The following is a 15,995-nucleotide window of genomic DNA, read 5'->3' on the forward strand; positions in this document are numbered from 1 at the left end:
TGCCGCTCGACAATCACCAGGCAAGACTGTTCCCTTCCTGTTGACGAACACTTCAGCGGTCACAGGCATTCGGCCTCTGATCTTCAGGTAAGCATTCTCCAAGGCAGCCTTCATGACACACGACAGCGCAAGAGTTGCTGAGCAGAGATTGTTAGCCAAGTTCCGTACACGAGGACGGCCTCAACCGGGATCTTGGGTTCATGTCGCACCATCTGTAACCCCCATGACTTGCCTGAACTTGCAACATCTCACTTACTGTCCTGTTTGGAGACAATATACATCTCTCATTATTGTTACTAGAGAGGCGGTGCTCGACAGACTGGAGGGACTGATTGTGGACAAGTCCCCAGGACCGGATGGAATGCATCCGAGGGTTCTGAAAGACATGGCGGAGGTGATAGTGGATGCCTTGGTGGTTATTTTCCAAACGTCGCTGGATTCCGGGGAAGTGCCAGAAGATTGGAAAACGGCTAATGTTACGCCATTGTTTAAGAAGGGTGCCAGGCAAAAGGCAGGGAATTATAGGCCGGTTAGTTTAATGTCTGTTGTAGGTAAAATGTTGGAATCCGTCATTAAGGAGGAAATTGCGAGGCATCTTGAGGGGAGTTGCTTGATAGAGCAGACGCAGCACGGTTTCGTTAAGGGGAAGTCGTGTCTGACGAATTTATTGGAGTTCTATGAGGACGTGTCTAGGGCGGTGGATAGAGGAGAGCTGGTGGATGTGGTGTTTCTTGATTTTCAGAAGGCGTTTGACAAGGTACCTCACAAGAGGTTATTGCAGAAGGTAAGGGGGCATGGAGTTGGGGGTAGGGTGTTAGCGTGGATAGAGGATTGGTTGTCAAATAGGAGGCAGAGAGTGGGGGTTAATGGGTGCTATTCGGATTGGCGGTTGGTGACTAGTGGAGTGCCCCAGGGGTCGGTGCTGGGGCCTCAGCTATTTACCATTTATATAGATGATCTGGAGGAGGGAACCGAGTGTATGGTGTCGAAATTTACTGATGACACCAAGATTGGTGGAATGGCAAATTGCGTGGAGGGTGTGGAGAGTCTACAGAAGGATCTAGATAGGCTGGGCGAATGGGCCAGGAAATGGCAAATGGAATTTAATGTTGGCAAGTGCGAGGTGGTCCACTTTGGTAGGAATAATGGTAGGAAGGACTATTACTTACATGGCGAAAAACTGCAGCAGGCGACGGTGCAGAGGGACCTCGGGGTCCTTGTGCATGAGTCGCAAAAACCCAGCCTGCAGGTGCAGCACGTGGTCAGGAAGGCGAATGGGATGCTGGCCTTCATAGCGAGGGGGATTGAATATAAAAGTAGGGAGGTCTTGCTGCAGCTGTATAGGGCATTGGTGAGGCCGCAGCTGGAGTACTGTGTGCAGTTTTGGTTGCCGCGCTTACGCAAGGATATTTTGGCCTCGGAGGGAGTGCAGAGGAGGTTTACTAGGCCGATACCGGAGTTGAGGGGGTTACGCTATGAGGAGAGGCTGAATAAACTAGGCTTGTACTTGTTAGAGTTTAGAAGAATGAGGGGAGATCTCATTGAGACATATAAGATGATGAATGGGATGGATAGGATAGAGGTGGAGAGACTCTTCCCGCTCAAAAAGGACAGTAGGACTAGGGGGCACAGCCTCAAGATAAAGGGGGGGGGGTGTGGTTTAGAACGGAGTTGAGGAGGAACTTCTTCACTCAAAGGGTGGTGAATCTCTGGAATTCTCTGCCCGTTGAGGTGGTGGAGGCTGCCTCGCTAAATATTTTTAAGACACGGGTTGATGGGTTTTTGATAAGCGAGGGGATTAAGGGTTATGGGGGGAGGGCGGGAATGTGGAACTGAGCCACGATAGATCAGCCATGATCTTATTGAATGGCGGGGCAGGTTCGAAGGGCTAGATGGCCTACTCCTGCTCCTATTTCTTATGTTCTTTAACCTATGCTTAATGCTATCTCCACTTACATTGTCTGCATCTTTAAGACTTGAATAGCAGATTAGCTGTAAAGACTCGCATTCTAATCAGTAATCTGTAAACTGTGTCTGCCTTTATATGCCCTGTTGTTGAACAGAACTCTCCACTGAGCGTTCCGAAAGCTTATGGCGTTTACAATCAAATAAACCTGTTGGACTTTAACCTGGTGTTGTGAGACTTTTTACAGTATTTCTAAACAGGTTGACATTATGTGATATGTTAAAGTTATATTCATGAACATAAAAGTAACAATTATACTTTGAATATGGAGGGTAGTCCATGCATCTCTAAATGTTCGCTATTTTACCTTTATTATGAATTCTAAGAGATTTCCCACAACTGTTGTTAGATTAGCCCCACTAATTTCCTTAGTCCCTTCTCCTGACATTTAAAATGTGTACTTATTCATTTACACTCACTCCTTGATGCTCCATTATTTCTGGGAGGTTTTAAGTATTTTCCTCCATGAAGTGAAATGTGTTATGGAAGGGTCGCTAGAACAGTATGTAACTTGCCCGACTAGGGGAGGGGCTATACTGGATTTAGTGTTGGGAAACGAGCCAGGGCAGGTGGGTGAGGTAGAGGTAGGCGAACATGTGGCGAACAGTGACCACAAGTCCGTCTACTTTAGGATAAAAATGGAAAGGGACGAGTGCCGTCCAAGCGGGAGTGTGCTGAACTGGGGAAAGGCGAGCTATGGCAGGATTAGGAGGGAGCTGCAGCAAACTGACTGGGAGGGACTGTTAGCTGGCAAGTCCACGGTTGGCAAGTGGGAGGCTTTTAGGGACAAAATGAAATGGTTGCAGGGGAGGTTTGTTCCGGTTAAGCGAAAGGATGGGAAAGGTAGGATTAGAGAGCCGTGGATTACGGGGGATATTGAAGACTTGGTTAGGAAGAAGAGGGAGGCGTATGATAGGTCAAAACAAATGGGTACGGAGTGTGCGCTGGAGGAATATAGAGAGAGTAGGAGGGAGCTAAAAAGGGGAATTAGAAGGGCGAAGAGAGGGCATGAGATGGCTTTGGCCGGTAGGATTAAGGATAATCCTAAGGCATTTTATTCCTATATTAGAGGCAAGAGAGTAGTTAGAGGGAAAATTGGTCCTCTTAGGGACAAGAGTGGAGAGTTGTGTATTGAGTCGGAGGGAATGGGGGAGCTCCTGAATGAATACTTTGCGTCGGTATTCACGAAGGAGAGGGGTTCGGAATCGTGCGGTCTCTTGGAGGGAGCGGAGGTTCAGTTGCAGGATATAGTTATTACGAGAGAGGAAGTGCTAGGGCTTTTAGGTAGCGTAAGGACGGATAAAGCTCCGGGGCCTGATGGTATTTATCCCAGGCTGCTTAGGGAGGCGAAAGATGAAATTGCTGGGCCTCTGGCGCACATCTTTGTCTCTTCTTTGGACACAGGTGAGGTCCCAGAAGACTGGAGGGTAGCAAATGTGGTCCCGTTGTTCAAAAAAGGTAGTAGGGATAACCCTGGGAATTATAGGCCAGTGAGTTTGACGTCGGTGGTAGGGAAGTTAATGGAAAAAATACTTAGGGGTAGGATGTATGAGCATTTGGAGCGTTGCGATCTGATTAGGGATACGCAACATGGCTTTGTTAGAGGGAGGTCTTGCCTTACGAATCTGGTGGAATTCTTTGAGGAGGTGACAAAAACGGTTGACGATGGGAGAGCCGTTGATGTCATCTACATGGATTTCAGTAAGGCGTTTGACAAAGTCCCTCACGGTAGGCTGGTAGAAAAGGTTAAGGCGCATGGGATACGAGGCCAGGTAGTTAGGTGGATTGAGAACTGGTTGGGAAATAGGAGACAGAGGGTAGTTGTGGAGGGTACCTTGTCGGGCTGGAGGCCAGTGACCAGTGGTGTGCCGCAGGGCTCGGTACTGGGACCTCTCCTCTTTGTAGTCTACATAAATGACTTAGAAGAGGGAGTAGGTGGTGTGATCAGCAAGTTTGCTGATGACACCAAGATGGCAGGGTTGGCGGGTACAGAACTGGATTGTCAGGTGATACAACAGGATATAGATAGGTTGGTGCAGTGGGCAGATAGGTGGCAGATGGCATTTAATCCTGACAAATGCGAGGTGATGCATTTTGGAAGGAATAATGCAGAGAGGAGTTATGTGATAAAAGGTAGGCCGATTGGGAGTATAGATGTACAGAGAGACCTGGGAGTGCAGGTCCACAAATCCATGAAGGTTGTGTCACAAGTGGAGAACGTCGTTAGGAAGGCTTATGGGATGTTAGCCTTTATAGGAAGGGGCTTAGAGTATAAAAGCTGCCGTCTAATGCTTCAGTTATACAGAACGTTGGTTAGACCGCATTTGGAGTACTGCGTCCAGTTCTGGTCACCTTATTACCGGAAGGACGTGGAGTCTCTGGAAAGGGTGCAGAGGAGGTTTACCAGGATGTTGCCTGGCATGGGGGGACTGGGTTACGAGGAGAGACTGAAGAGACTGGGGCTATTCTCCTTGGAAAGAAGGAGATTGAGAGGGGACATGATAGAGGTATATAAGATACTGAAGGGAATAGATAGAGTTAATAGTGAGAGACTGCTCCCTAGACTGGGTACGAACACAAGAGGTCATCAATTAAGGGTGAGGGGGGGGAGGTATAATTTGGAGGTAAGAGGAAGGTTCTTTACACAGAGAGTTGTGGGGGTCTGGAATGCGCTACCGAGTAGGGTGGTGGAGGCAGGCACGTTGGACTCGTTTAAGATGCAGTTAGATAGGCATATGAGTGAAACGGGAATGGAGGGATATGGTAGGGGCTATTAAATAGGGTAAACCTCGGGAGACACCGGAAGGGCAGGCTGTATAACTAATATGTTTTGTCTTTATTCCACAGGTGGAGGTCCACCTCGTGTCAAGCGAGGGGCATGCACACGGCAGGTTGTGCGTGGGCTGCTCTTGGAAGTCCGGGAGTGGCCTACTACTTCATGTCGGTGTGTGTGCTTGATCCTGGACCGATAGACGGGCACCGCAACAGCTCAGTGACTAGCACTGCTAGCTGTGCAGATACATGGATTTGGGCCTGTGTCTGTGGGAGTTTGCGCATTCTCCCTGTGGTTGCGTGGGTTTCCTCCGGGCGCTCCGGTTTCCTCCCACACCCCAAAGATGTGCTCTTAGGCTAATTGGTTTCCACCAAATTGACACTATTTCTTCCCTGAATCTGACTGAGTAGTCCCATTCGTAGACATGCAGGGTAGAATAGGTGTAGGGCGATGCGGCGGCGCGGGCTCGTTGGGCCGAAGGGCCTGTTTCCCGTGCTGGGTTGTTCTTTGTTCTTTGTTCTTTGTAAGACACTCACAAATTGGTTGTTCAGTTTCTCTGCCTTTTTCTTACTCATTGGTAGTCACCTTTCAAAATTCCATAGTCTCTGGCATTCTTCGTGCAGATCGGAAGGTGGTAGATGGCAAGATGTAACTCAGGGGTGTCACAGGTTTTGGTCTTTGGGCCCCAACTATTTACAATCTATATGCAGGCATTGACTTGGATGCAGAAATAGAAGGTACCATAGCCAAACTGCAGATGACACTAAAATAGGTGAGATAGTAAGTTGCGATAATGGAATAAGAAATTTATAAATGGATATGGATAGTGAATGTGCAAAATTTGGCAAATGGTGTTTAATATGGATAGGTGTGAGGTTATCCATTTTGATAGGAAGGGCTATGATGAACGGACAGGAAAGTGGAGTTGAGGCTGAGATGCAATCAGCCATGACCATATTAAATGACAGAGCAGGCTCGAGGGACTGAACTACCAACTCTTGCTCCTAATTCTTGTGATTCTTATGGTTAGGGTTGATGTAACCTGCACTACTTAAAAAAAGAGGAAGAGCGAAAACAGGAAACTGCAGACCGATTGGCCTGAATCGAGAGTAGGGGAAATGCTAGAACCTAGAATAAAGAATGCGATAGCAGGACACCGAGCAAAGAATGGTATGATTGGCAGAGTTTAAATGGAGAGAAATTTTGCAATGTTTTGGTGCAGAGGGATCTGGGTTTTCTTGTGCGTGAACTGCAGAAAACTAGTCTACCATCACAGCAGGCAATAAGGAAGGCAAATGGAATCTTGCCATTTATTGCTAAAGGAATAGGAGATCATTGCACCCCATTGAAATGCACCGTTCTATTGTTAGAAGCCCAGATTGGGCCAGACTTTCTGTCACTGAGAGTTCCTGCAGTTACCTTATCTGACAACGGGTTACATGTAAGCAACAGCATGGAGATGGACACCTGGGGGCAGACCTTGGTATCCTGTCAGGCAGACATCAAGAAACTCACTGGTTATTGGAACCCCCTCCTGGGACCTCATTGGCCAGAAGCCAAAGAAGTTTCTGGAAAGGCATGTCGGCAGGGGATAAAGGGACACACTTTCAGACATCAGCAGCAAAGACTTGATGAGGGAGGTGACCTTTATCATTCAGAAGGTTGACCAGAGAAGGAAGGAAGGAAAAAGCTGCCATCGAGACTCACCTTCGTGACAACAGACCAATGGGACTCACAGATTCGAGCCTGCAGTTTAAACCAACCAAACCATCTCTGCAGGTAGTACACTTGAATCTGGAGTATCCTCTTGTTTTATGTGGGTAATTTAAGAGTTAATAGTGTTATTATTAACAAACTTATTGAACCTTTACTTGTATTTGTCCTTCGTCCATCTTGCAAATAAGGAGACTGGGGTAAAGCCTTGGAGTAAGCAAACTGATGGAAAGTATGTGAGAATTAACAGGTACAAATAGTAAATATTCTGTTGACTAGTGAATGAAGTGTTGTTCGATTAACTCTGGAAAATGCCTTCCAATTGATGCTGAGGATTGAGATGTGGGCAAAGCCTTCTCACCAACAGAGGAAGAGGATGGAGTAGAGACATGGCAACAGGTGGGGTGATCCTAATTTCAATTGCTCAGCTGTTATTCTGTCCTTTCCAGATACTTTCCGTGCCTCTACAGAATAAATGGCCTTTTCAAGCTCAAGTAATTAGGATGCTGCATCAAGCTCATACCTGACAAGAAGCTGCAGAATATAATGAGGCATAGACAGAGAGATATCCACCTCACATGGAGATAGCTTGGAATGCCATGCACGCTATTCACTTGTTCCATCTGAATGGGTACTTCCCCAAAGGAGGGCTTGAATGTTCTTTTGACATTGTCACACATAGCTCAGACTTTACTTCTATCACGAGCAGTTCATATTTCATCACATGGATTGAAGAAATGCCTGCAACCCCATCACCAAATTTATAACAACAACACCCCCATGCACCCATCTACCCTGCTCCCCAAAACAAGCATTAAAATCGTAATATCACTTGGAATGTGAAAAACTAAAGATTGAAAGCTTTCATCAAAATGCATCTCTTTACAACAGCACAGGAAATGGTTTTCCATGAGGATACTTTGTTGTTGATCTCTATCTGGTTCTATTTGAGAAAACTTGCTTGCAATCCTTTGCATAGTATTTATGCTGCTGTGTCCTTTTGTGTTGCAATCATGTATAGTCACGAGAAAATCAGGCCAGTGCTATGCATATGCTCAGGATTAGGACCCATTTTTCTTTGACACTACATGTTTTTAGAGCACTAGTTGGGAACACAGAGGAAGATGTTTGTCACTACTCTTGTGAGCAGAATGCTGCGATTAAAAGATTGCATCTGCTTGGTACTCTGTGAGATTCAGCTTCCAATGAATTGTTCTTGGTATCAATTTCAAAACTAAGGCTTTCTGGGAGGTGTACTGATCTCATAAAGATCATGAATACCAATGATTTTCCCAACGCTTTAGAGATTTCACCAGAATCAATACTAAATGAACATCAAAGGACAGTTTCAGGCCACAGGTTTAGATCACATGTCAAAGTTCCAGTCAGGTCCAGGGGCATCCATTCATCCCTTACTCTTAGCCTCCTTGGAGTGAAGTTGCAAATGATCCCTATCCATGAGTAGCACAGTGGTTCGCACTGCTGCCTCACAATGCGCAGTGACCCAGGTTCAATTCCTGGTTTGGGACCCTGTCTGTGTGGACTTTGCACGTTCTCCCTGTGCCTGTGTGGGCTTCCTCTGGGTGCTCCGGTTTCCTCCCACACTCCAAAGATGTGTGGGTTAGGTGGATTCTTAGTATCCAAAGATGTGTCAGTTAGATGGATTAGCCATGGTAAATGTGTTGGCGGGGGGGGAAGAAGCTGCAATTTTTGAGATTCTCACTTCATATTGTAATATTTAGTGTCATCAAATCATATTTTTGCACAGGAGATGCTCATTCTGCCCATTGCTCAAAGTTGCTAGTCTAATAAATAACAGCACTCGTCATTCACACATCACAACTTTCAGAAAAATCTGAGCCCACCACTTTAAAAGACATAGTTATGGCTATTCTTAAAAAACACATTTAAATTCAGACCTGCATTATTTCAGCTTCATCCTCAGCTCCTCCGGTCTTTTGTTCCACAGCAGTTTCCTGAATTGCAGATAACAGGACCTCCTTTCCAATAATCACAACTTCTAAGGCAAGGTCATACTCTTTCCAGCATTGTAATACCTAGTAACGTAATACAAAAAAAACAGTTTAAATACTGGTGGATCAGCTTTGTTGTCAAACAGTTGAAGTGGATCAGGATAATTAGCTTACCTCAAAGTTGATAAAATGATATGTGGGTCAGAATTTCAGCTCCCTCACACCCTTGGCAGACTCTGAGGTGGTTGGATGGGCAGGGGAGCATGCGATCACACAGTCCTTCTGGGACCTTGCTGCAATTTAACACTTGGATGGGCAACACTTCAGGCAGGGAGCTCATTCTTGCCCCAGGTAAGGCCCTAAACACAGCACTGTCTGGGAAGGCTGCTGAACCAAGAGGGTGAAAGGTGCCTTGAGGGAGTGAGCATTGCCAAGTTGGATGTGGATTGGCCTGAAACCTCTTCAATGAGATGGAAGCTCTTAAAAAGGTTTTTCCTTAGCTTTTTTTAACTTACAGAACATCAACCAGGCAGAGAAATGTTTAAAAATTGTAACAACATTGAGCTAACACAGCATGGTGATTGAAAAAATTCCCTATTCACTCGTTGATTATATCTTTGGACTTCATAATTTGATAAATATTAACTATCTGCGGGTGTAAGCTGAGGGAACAGTAATTCAGCCCAACTGTGCCCTTTTGATCTTCTCACTCGACCTGCTGTTTCTGGAGGAGGAATGGCAGGGTCAGAAGAAATATTCAGTTTGATTTGATGCAAGTTTTCAAATTAACCACAACCAGATACATAGAACATAGAACACTACAGCACAAACAGGCCCTTCAGCCCACAAATTGCACCGATCACATCCAAGCCATAGAACTATCTGTAACTCCCAATCCCATTAAATCCCATGTACTCATCCAGAAGTCTTTTAAAAGATCCCAGCAAGTTCGCTTCTACCACTACTGACGGCAGCCGGTTCCACTCACTCACCACCCTCTGAGTGAAAAACTTACCCCTGACATCTCCTCTGTACCTGCTCCCCAGCACCTTAAACCTGTGTCCTCTCGTAGCGACCATTTCAGCCCTGGGAAATAGCCTCCGAGAATCCACCCTATCTATTCCTCTCAACATTTTATAAACCTCTATCAGGTCGCCTCTCAACCTTCGTCTCTCCAGGGAGAAGAGACCCAGCTCCCTCAACCTATCTTCATAAGGCATGCCTCCCAATCCAGGCAACATCCTTGTAAATCTCCTCTGTACCCTCTCAATAGCTTCCACATCCTTCCTGTAGTGAGGCGACCAGAACTGCGCACAGTACTCCAAGTGGGGTCTGACAAGGGCCTTAATAAAGTTGCAGCATTACCTCCCGACTCCTAAACTCAATCTCTCGATTAATGAAGGCCAGTACACCATACGCCTTCTTGACCACACCCTCCACCCGCGAGGCCGATTTGAGCGTCCTGTGGACCCAGACTCCAAGATCCTTCTGCTCCTCAACACTGCACCATGTTAAAATTAAATTCTCTCTGTAAAGGATATTTATCAGAACAAGTGGGGGGAAACATTCTGCTCCAGTCAAACATGTAGAGGACCCTGATCAAAAGGCAAACACGAAGAAACTCAGTCATTCACTGCATGAAGGGATCCTTCATGGATCCCACTGAGTCAATGCTGGATTGACAATGTTAGAAGTACAGGTCCCTTGAAAAGGAAACTAGGCCTGTGGGCCAATTTTATGGGCTCCCTGCTGGACACATGGCCTCCATGATTCTCCAGGCGTCAGATTTCCAGCGTTGTCAGCTCCATGCCAGAAATCAACGCGGGGCTGCATAATGTATGCAAATGGCCATTTATATACAATTTCAATATCATTAGTGGGCCCAGGACTGAAGTTTCTGGACCCACTAGTATCTCCCCCCATAGGAGCAGTTCACTCCAGCAGGGTGTAGTATAGCTCCCCCCTTGTGGCGAGTTGGTGACCTGACCCTGCTGGAGTGATGGGAGGGAAATAGAGGCCTCCAGAGCTTTGGAAGCCATGGGATGGTGCTCCCTGGGCATTGCCACCTTGACAGTGCCAGCCTACACTGCCACTGCCCAAGGGGCAAGGTGCCAATGAAAGGGGGCACCTTGGTGCTGCCTATTGGGCACAGGACAGTGCCAAGGAGGTGAGGTCTAATAGAGGTGGGGCCTGGTGGGAGCAGGGCCTGATGAGGTGATTGGTGGGAGTGGGTGGGGTCCGGCTGCCAGGCCAGCGGTCAGGACTGGCCATCGGGTTGTGGGGGGCATTGGGGCTGCTGGGGACAGGATCGGGACTGAGAAGGTCAGAGCTGCCAGTGACAGAGGAAAAAAAGTCAGGAGGTTGGGACTGTGTGGAGGGAGGTGGGGTCAAGCCTGGCCTGGGCATGTTTAGAGGGGGACTAGGGATCAGGCCATGGGGGGACTCAGAGGGCCAGCGATGTGGGGGTCGCAATTTTGCTGGCCAGCATTCGGGTGCCAGTAATACAGGGCCACAGCACATGTGCTGATCTTCACCATGACAGATCGACACATGCACAATGGCCCACTCAGCACTATGCTGCCAGCCTCTCCAGAGGGAATAGGCACTATCCCCAGCTTTGTGGACTGATTTAAGGTAATGCACTCTGCAGCACTAAGAGTGCAGGAGACTCATTTTGAAAAAAACAGGGTGATTTACTCCAGTTTTTACACAAACTTGACACTTAGAAATTTTTTGGGAAAATCACTCCCTCTAGTTTCAAAGTGAGCTGAGAGCAGGTGGGCAAATGGATAACATATAATAACTAAACCAAAATAATTTTAAAAAGAGATAATAAAAATATATTAAATACAGAATCTGCTAGAAAAGAAGTAAAATCACAAGAACTTCAAGCATGATCTATCAAATAAATTAGGGAAGTGCAGTTGGGATCAGGAAGTTGCAAATGGGTAGAGATTATGTGAGTGGGCAAAACTAACTCACATGGATTTTATTATTAATTACCAATTGTATAATAACAGAAAATGCTGGAAAATCTCAGCAGGACATTTTGAAGGATCATCTTAACTTGAAACATTTAATCAACCTAAACTGAAATATTTGCTTTATTCTCTCTCTCTCTCTACAAGACGCTGTCAGACCTAGATCATAGAACCCTACAGTGCAGAAAGAGGCCCTTCGGCCCATCAAGTCTGCACCGAACACAATCCCACCCAGGCCCTATCCCCATATCCCTACATGTTATACCCACTAATCCCTCTAACCTACACATTCCAGGACACTAAGGGGCAATTTCTTAGCACGGCCAATCAACCTAACCCGCACATCTTTGGACTGTGGGAGGAAACCAGAGCACCCGGAGGAAACCCACGCAGACATGAGGAGAATGTGCAAACTCCACACAGACAGTGACCCGAGCAGGGAATCGAACCCAGGACCCTGGAGCTGTGAAGCAGCAGTGCTAACCACTGTGCTACCGTGCCGCCCCAAATCATCACCTGCTGAGGTTAGCCGGCATTTTCTGTTTTTAATTCAGATTCCAGCTTTCACAGTATTTTGCCTTTATCTTAGTGAAATCAGTCATTTGGTCACAAGACAGAAACATTGTCGTGTTTTCTAAATGGTGAAAAACTGGAAACCACGGAAAGGCACGGAGATTTGGAAATCTAAGGACACAAATCTCAAAAGAATTGATGGCATAGACACAGTGCCAAGGCTGGCTCAAGGGACTGATCAGCCTATGTCTGGTCCTCCGAATGTAGTAAAATAATTTACTCTGTATTATTATGTTGTTGTTTGTCCATCTTCATTGATGAGGACCTTGACACCATTAATCATTTTCAGGCTGATTGCGGTGTGTCCGAAGACGACTGATCGGGTCAATTCAGGCACAGAATGTCCTGGCACATATTGGACAGACTTGTGTAGACACTGTAGTTGTTGCGCTGGTGGCTCTGGACTTGCACAGCTCGTGCTTAAGTTGTGCTTCAGCAATATACCTTGCTTCGTGAGTTTGACAGCCTTTGCGGATGAGGCAGTGCCAGGTTGGGCGGTTTTGTGCCAGCGTTTCCCAGATGGTCATGTCATAAGAACATAAGAAATAGGAGCAGGAGTAGGCCATCTAGCCCTTCGAGCCTGCCCCGCCATTCAATAAGATCATGGCTGATCTGTCGTGGCTCAGTTCCACTTTCCCGCCCTCTCCCCATAACCCTTAATCCCCTCTCTTATCAAAAACCCATCAACCCGCGTCTTAAAAATATTTAGCGAGGCAGCCTCCACCACTTCAACGGGCAGAGAATTCCAGAGATTCACCACCCTTTGAGTGAAGAAGTTCCTCCTCAACTCCGTTCTAAACCGCCAATGTCAAGTGACTTCAGGAAGGTCTTGAGTGTGTTTTTGAAACGTTTCTTCTGCCTTCCACGCAAGCGTCTTCCAGCAGAGAGTTCCCCAAAAAGGAGCTGCTTGGGTTTGCTCTCGTTTGACATATGGATGACACGACCTGTCCACCGGGTCTGCGCTCTCATCAGCAGTGTGTGGACTGACGGTAAACTTGCTCTAGAGAGAACTTCAGTGTCTGGTACTTTGTCTTGCCATCTGATGTGTAATATTCTGCAAAGACAAGTCATGTGGAAATGATTGAGCTGTCTTGCATGCCTTCGATACACAGTCCACGTTTCACAGGCATACAGGAGGGTAGTGAGTACCACGGCGCTGTAGACCTTCAGTTTTGTTGCTGGGCTGATTCCTCGACGTTCCCATACAGTGGAGCACAGTTTACCGAAAGCAGATCTTGCCTTTGCTGTTCTGCAGTTAACTTGGGAGAGAGTGGTGCCAAGATAAGTGAACTGGTCCACTGCCTGCAGTTTCTGCCCTTTGATTGTGATTATGGGTTCTGTGTACAGTGCATGAGGGGCAGGCTGGTGCATGACTTCGGTCTTTTTAATGTTGATGGTGAGTCCAAAGTTGTCACAAGCAGTGGAAAATTTGTCCATACTGACATGCATCTCTGGCTCTGAGACAGCATACAGGGCACAGTCATCAGCAAAGAGGAAGTCTCTCAGAACAGTCTCCTTCACTTTGGTAACAGCTTGAAGTCTCCTCAGGTTGAAGAGCTTCCCATCCACTCTGTACTTGAGGCTGATTCCAGCAACACTGTCCTGGAAGGCATCATTCAGCATGGCAGTAAACATCATGCTGAACAGTGTGGGTGCGAGCACACAGCCCTGTTTGACACCATTGGTGACTGGGAATGCTTCAGAGGATTCTCTGCCATCCAGTACTCTGGTCATCATGGAACTGGTGTACCATCTGAATGAATCTTGGGGGGCGGGGGGGCAGCCGAACTTTGACAATCCTCCACAGGCCTTGTCAGCTTACAGTGTTGAAGGCTTTTGCGAGGTCAACAAAGGTTGTGCAGAGCTCGCGATTCTGCTCCTGACACTTCTCCTGAAGTTGGTGAGCAGCAAAAATCATGTCAGTAGTCCCGCAACATTTGCAGAAGCCACATTGTGACTCTGGAAGCAGGCCCAGCTCCAGATGAGTGACCAGACGATTTAGCAGGACTCTTGCAAGGGTTTTTCCTGTGAAGGAGAGCAGCGAGATTCCTCAGTGGTTGTCACATACTTGCCAATTGCCCTTCCTCTTGTAGAGGTGTATGATGGAAGCATCTTTAAGTTCCTGAGGAATGGATCCTTGCTTCCAAAAGGACTGGAACAACTCGGTGAGCTTCTCGATAAATACAGGGCCAGCAGCTTTATAGATCTCTGCCGCGACTGCTCCAGAAAAAAGTGTATCCAGCTCCAGTTTCAGTCAACTGACCTACGTTGGCAAGACGAGTTTCACTCAGGGCTGCAATGTCAATGTTGTATCTTGCAAGCTCTCTGGCAACTAAGGTTGTTCTTCTCTCTGGTCTGTCTGCTGTAGGGTTGTCCAAAAGTGTGCGAACGTTCCAAGTGCCAATGGTGAGCGGTGTCACCTTGTGTTTTGTTTTTGTTTGTTCAACCACAAGATGGGATCCCCGCCAGCCTCGGTAAACTGGCCAGAGTGTAGTGAAGCAGGTAATGTTTAGGGCACCTTTTCTAGCCCCTTCCTCAATCTATGGAGGTGAGCAGTGCGTTCCTGAAGAGGATTGCTCAGTCGCCCAGGTAGACACCGAGTTCCACTGCTGCTTTGATCAGCGGAAAACGATCATTAGACCTGAGCCGCCTGCGTGCAGGTCCGTGACTACAGCTCCCAGTGTATCCACACCTGCTGCTTCATCACTCGCCCATCGCCACAGGACTTCAAGGGTTGAACGGGAGAGTGATGATGATGATGATGGTGTCGAGACCAGTGCTTGATTTGGAGTAAAGTGAGGGAAAGTTGCACAGCATCAGCCTCACTCTCTCTTCCCAAATCCCATCTGGATCCAGTGGCAAGACAAGAGTCAAGACGGCTGGAGATGGGACCAGGCGCAGTGGATGACCAGGATACCTTTTGTGTCTCGTCCTGCTCTTCGCGTTCCACGACGCTTGCAGAGACCGTTGGACCTTCCATTGGTCTTATCCACTCAATCCGCGAACTCTGTCTTCACAAGCTGGGATAGACATCTCCCTATCTCACTGAGGGTTGAAACCCATCAGCTATCCTCACCTGGTTTAGCCGGCTTGTCACAGCCATTGCCTGAGGTACAGCCACTGTCACATGCAAACAGCTACGGGGAGCCACAGGTGAGAGCTGAGTGCCAGGTGGGGACAAAGGGTGGACAAACTGCCCTGAAAGGACGCGACATTTTCCCCCACTCCTCCCTGACACCCCATACACACCCTCTGTATTATTATAGTAAAAAGTAGAATGCAAAAGTCAGAGACAAATCATACCTTTGCTAAATGGAAAGTGATGCAAGCTGTCATGTGTTGCAAACTTTCATTTATTCCAAATGGTTTCTTTTGCTTGGAGGCACCAACAGTATTTTGTAGGACACACAGACACTTTGTGAGAACCTGTCACACAGTTATTGAAAAGATAATCATTACTTCTACAGTAATGCATGGAAATTTCCTTAAGCTACTTTGCTATGTATGCTATTGTATATGTGGTTAAGAACAATATGTTAAGAATACTTTGCTGAACTGTTAAATTGACATGAGTCTATTAAAAACTGACAAATATTTGGGATATGCAAACATGCAAAAAGATAGTATGTAATTATTTGTAACAAAGAATATATATATATTACATACATAAAATTAGAATAAAATTAATTACTGAGAGAATTGGCAATTTATTAATAACATCAAGAGGCCCAGACTGGAATTCTCCTGTCCCGCCTGCCACTGGAATTGTAGCAGGAGGGGATGGGGGGTGGGGGAGATGGAAACCATGCAAAGGACCTTGAGTGGGATTTTCCAGTTTTGGGCGAACAAGGCCAAAAGTCTTGCCAATGACAAATTGCAAAATGGAAGGGAATGAATTGTCCATTTAAGGGCCTCAGTTGATAGACAGGTAGCAAGGTCCCCTCTAAATGGCTTTCCTACCAGGACCTGAAGTGAGTGGACACAGGAAGATAGCAGGCAGCCCCCTCAACTGTCAC

The 15,995-nt window shown here is 46.8% G+C and overlaps 1 protein-coding gene across 1 annotated transcript in view; it reads right to left on the minus strand.

Moving 5' to 3' along the window:
- LOC145355579 (cilia- and flagella-associated protein 54-like) overlaps positions 1–15,995 on the minus strand; it is a 306,344-nt gene that overhangs the window by 213,840 nt on the left and 76,509 nt on the right. Inside the window, exons 14-15 of the mRNA XM_080207830.1 lie at positions 15,283–15,405; positions 8,372–8,509 (exon numbers count right to left, since the gene is read on the minus strand). Coding sequence (XP_080063956.1) covers positions 8,372–8,509; positions 15,283–15,405 — 261 coding nt within the window. The remainder of the gene's footprint in view (positions 1–8,371; positions 8,510–15,282; positions 15,406–15,995) is intronic.

Source organism: Carcharhinus amblyrhynchos, chromosome 19 (genome assembly GCF_965287045.1).
Source record: "Carcharhinus amblyrhynchos chromosome 19, sCarAmb.v2.hapA, whole genome shotgun sequence".
Classification (NCBI taxonomy): domain Eukaryota; kingdom Metazoa; phylum Chordata; class Chondrichthyes; order Carcharhiniformes; family Carcharhinidae; genus Carcharhinus; species Carcharhinus amblyrhynchos.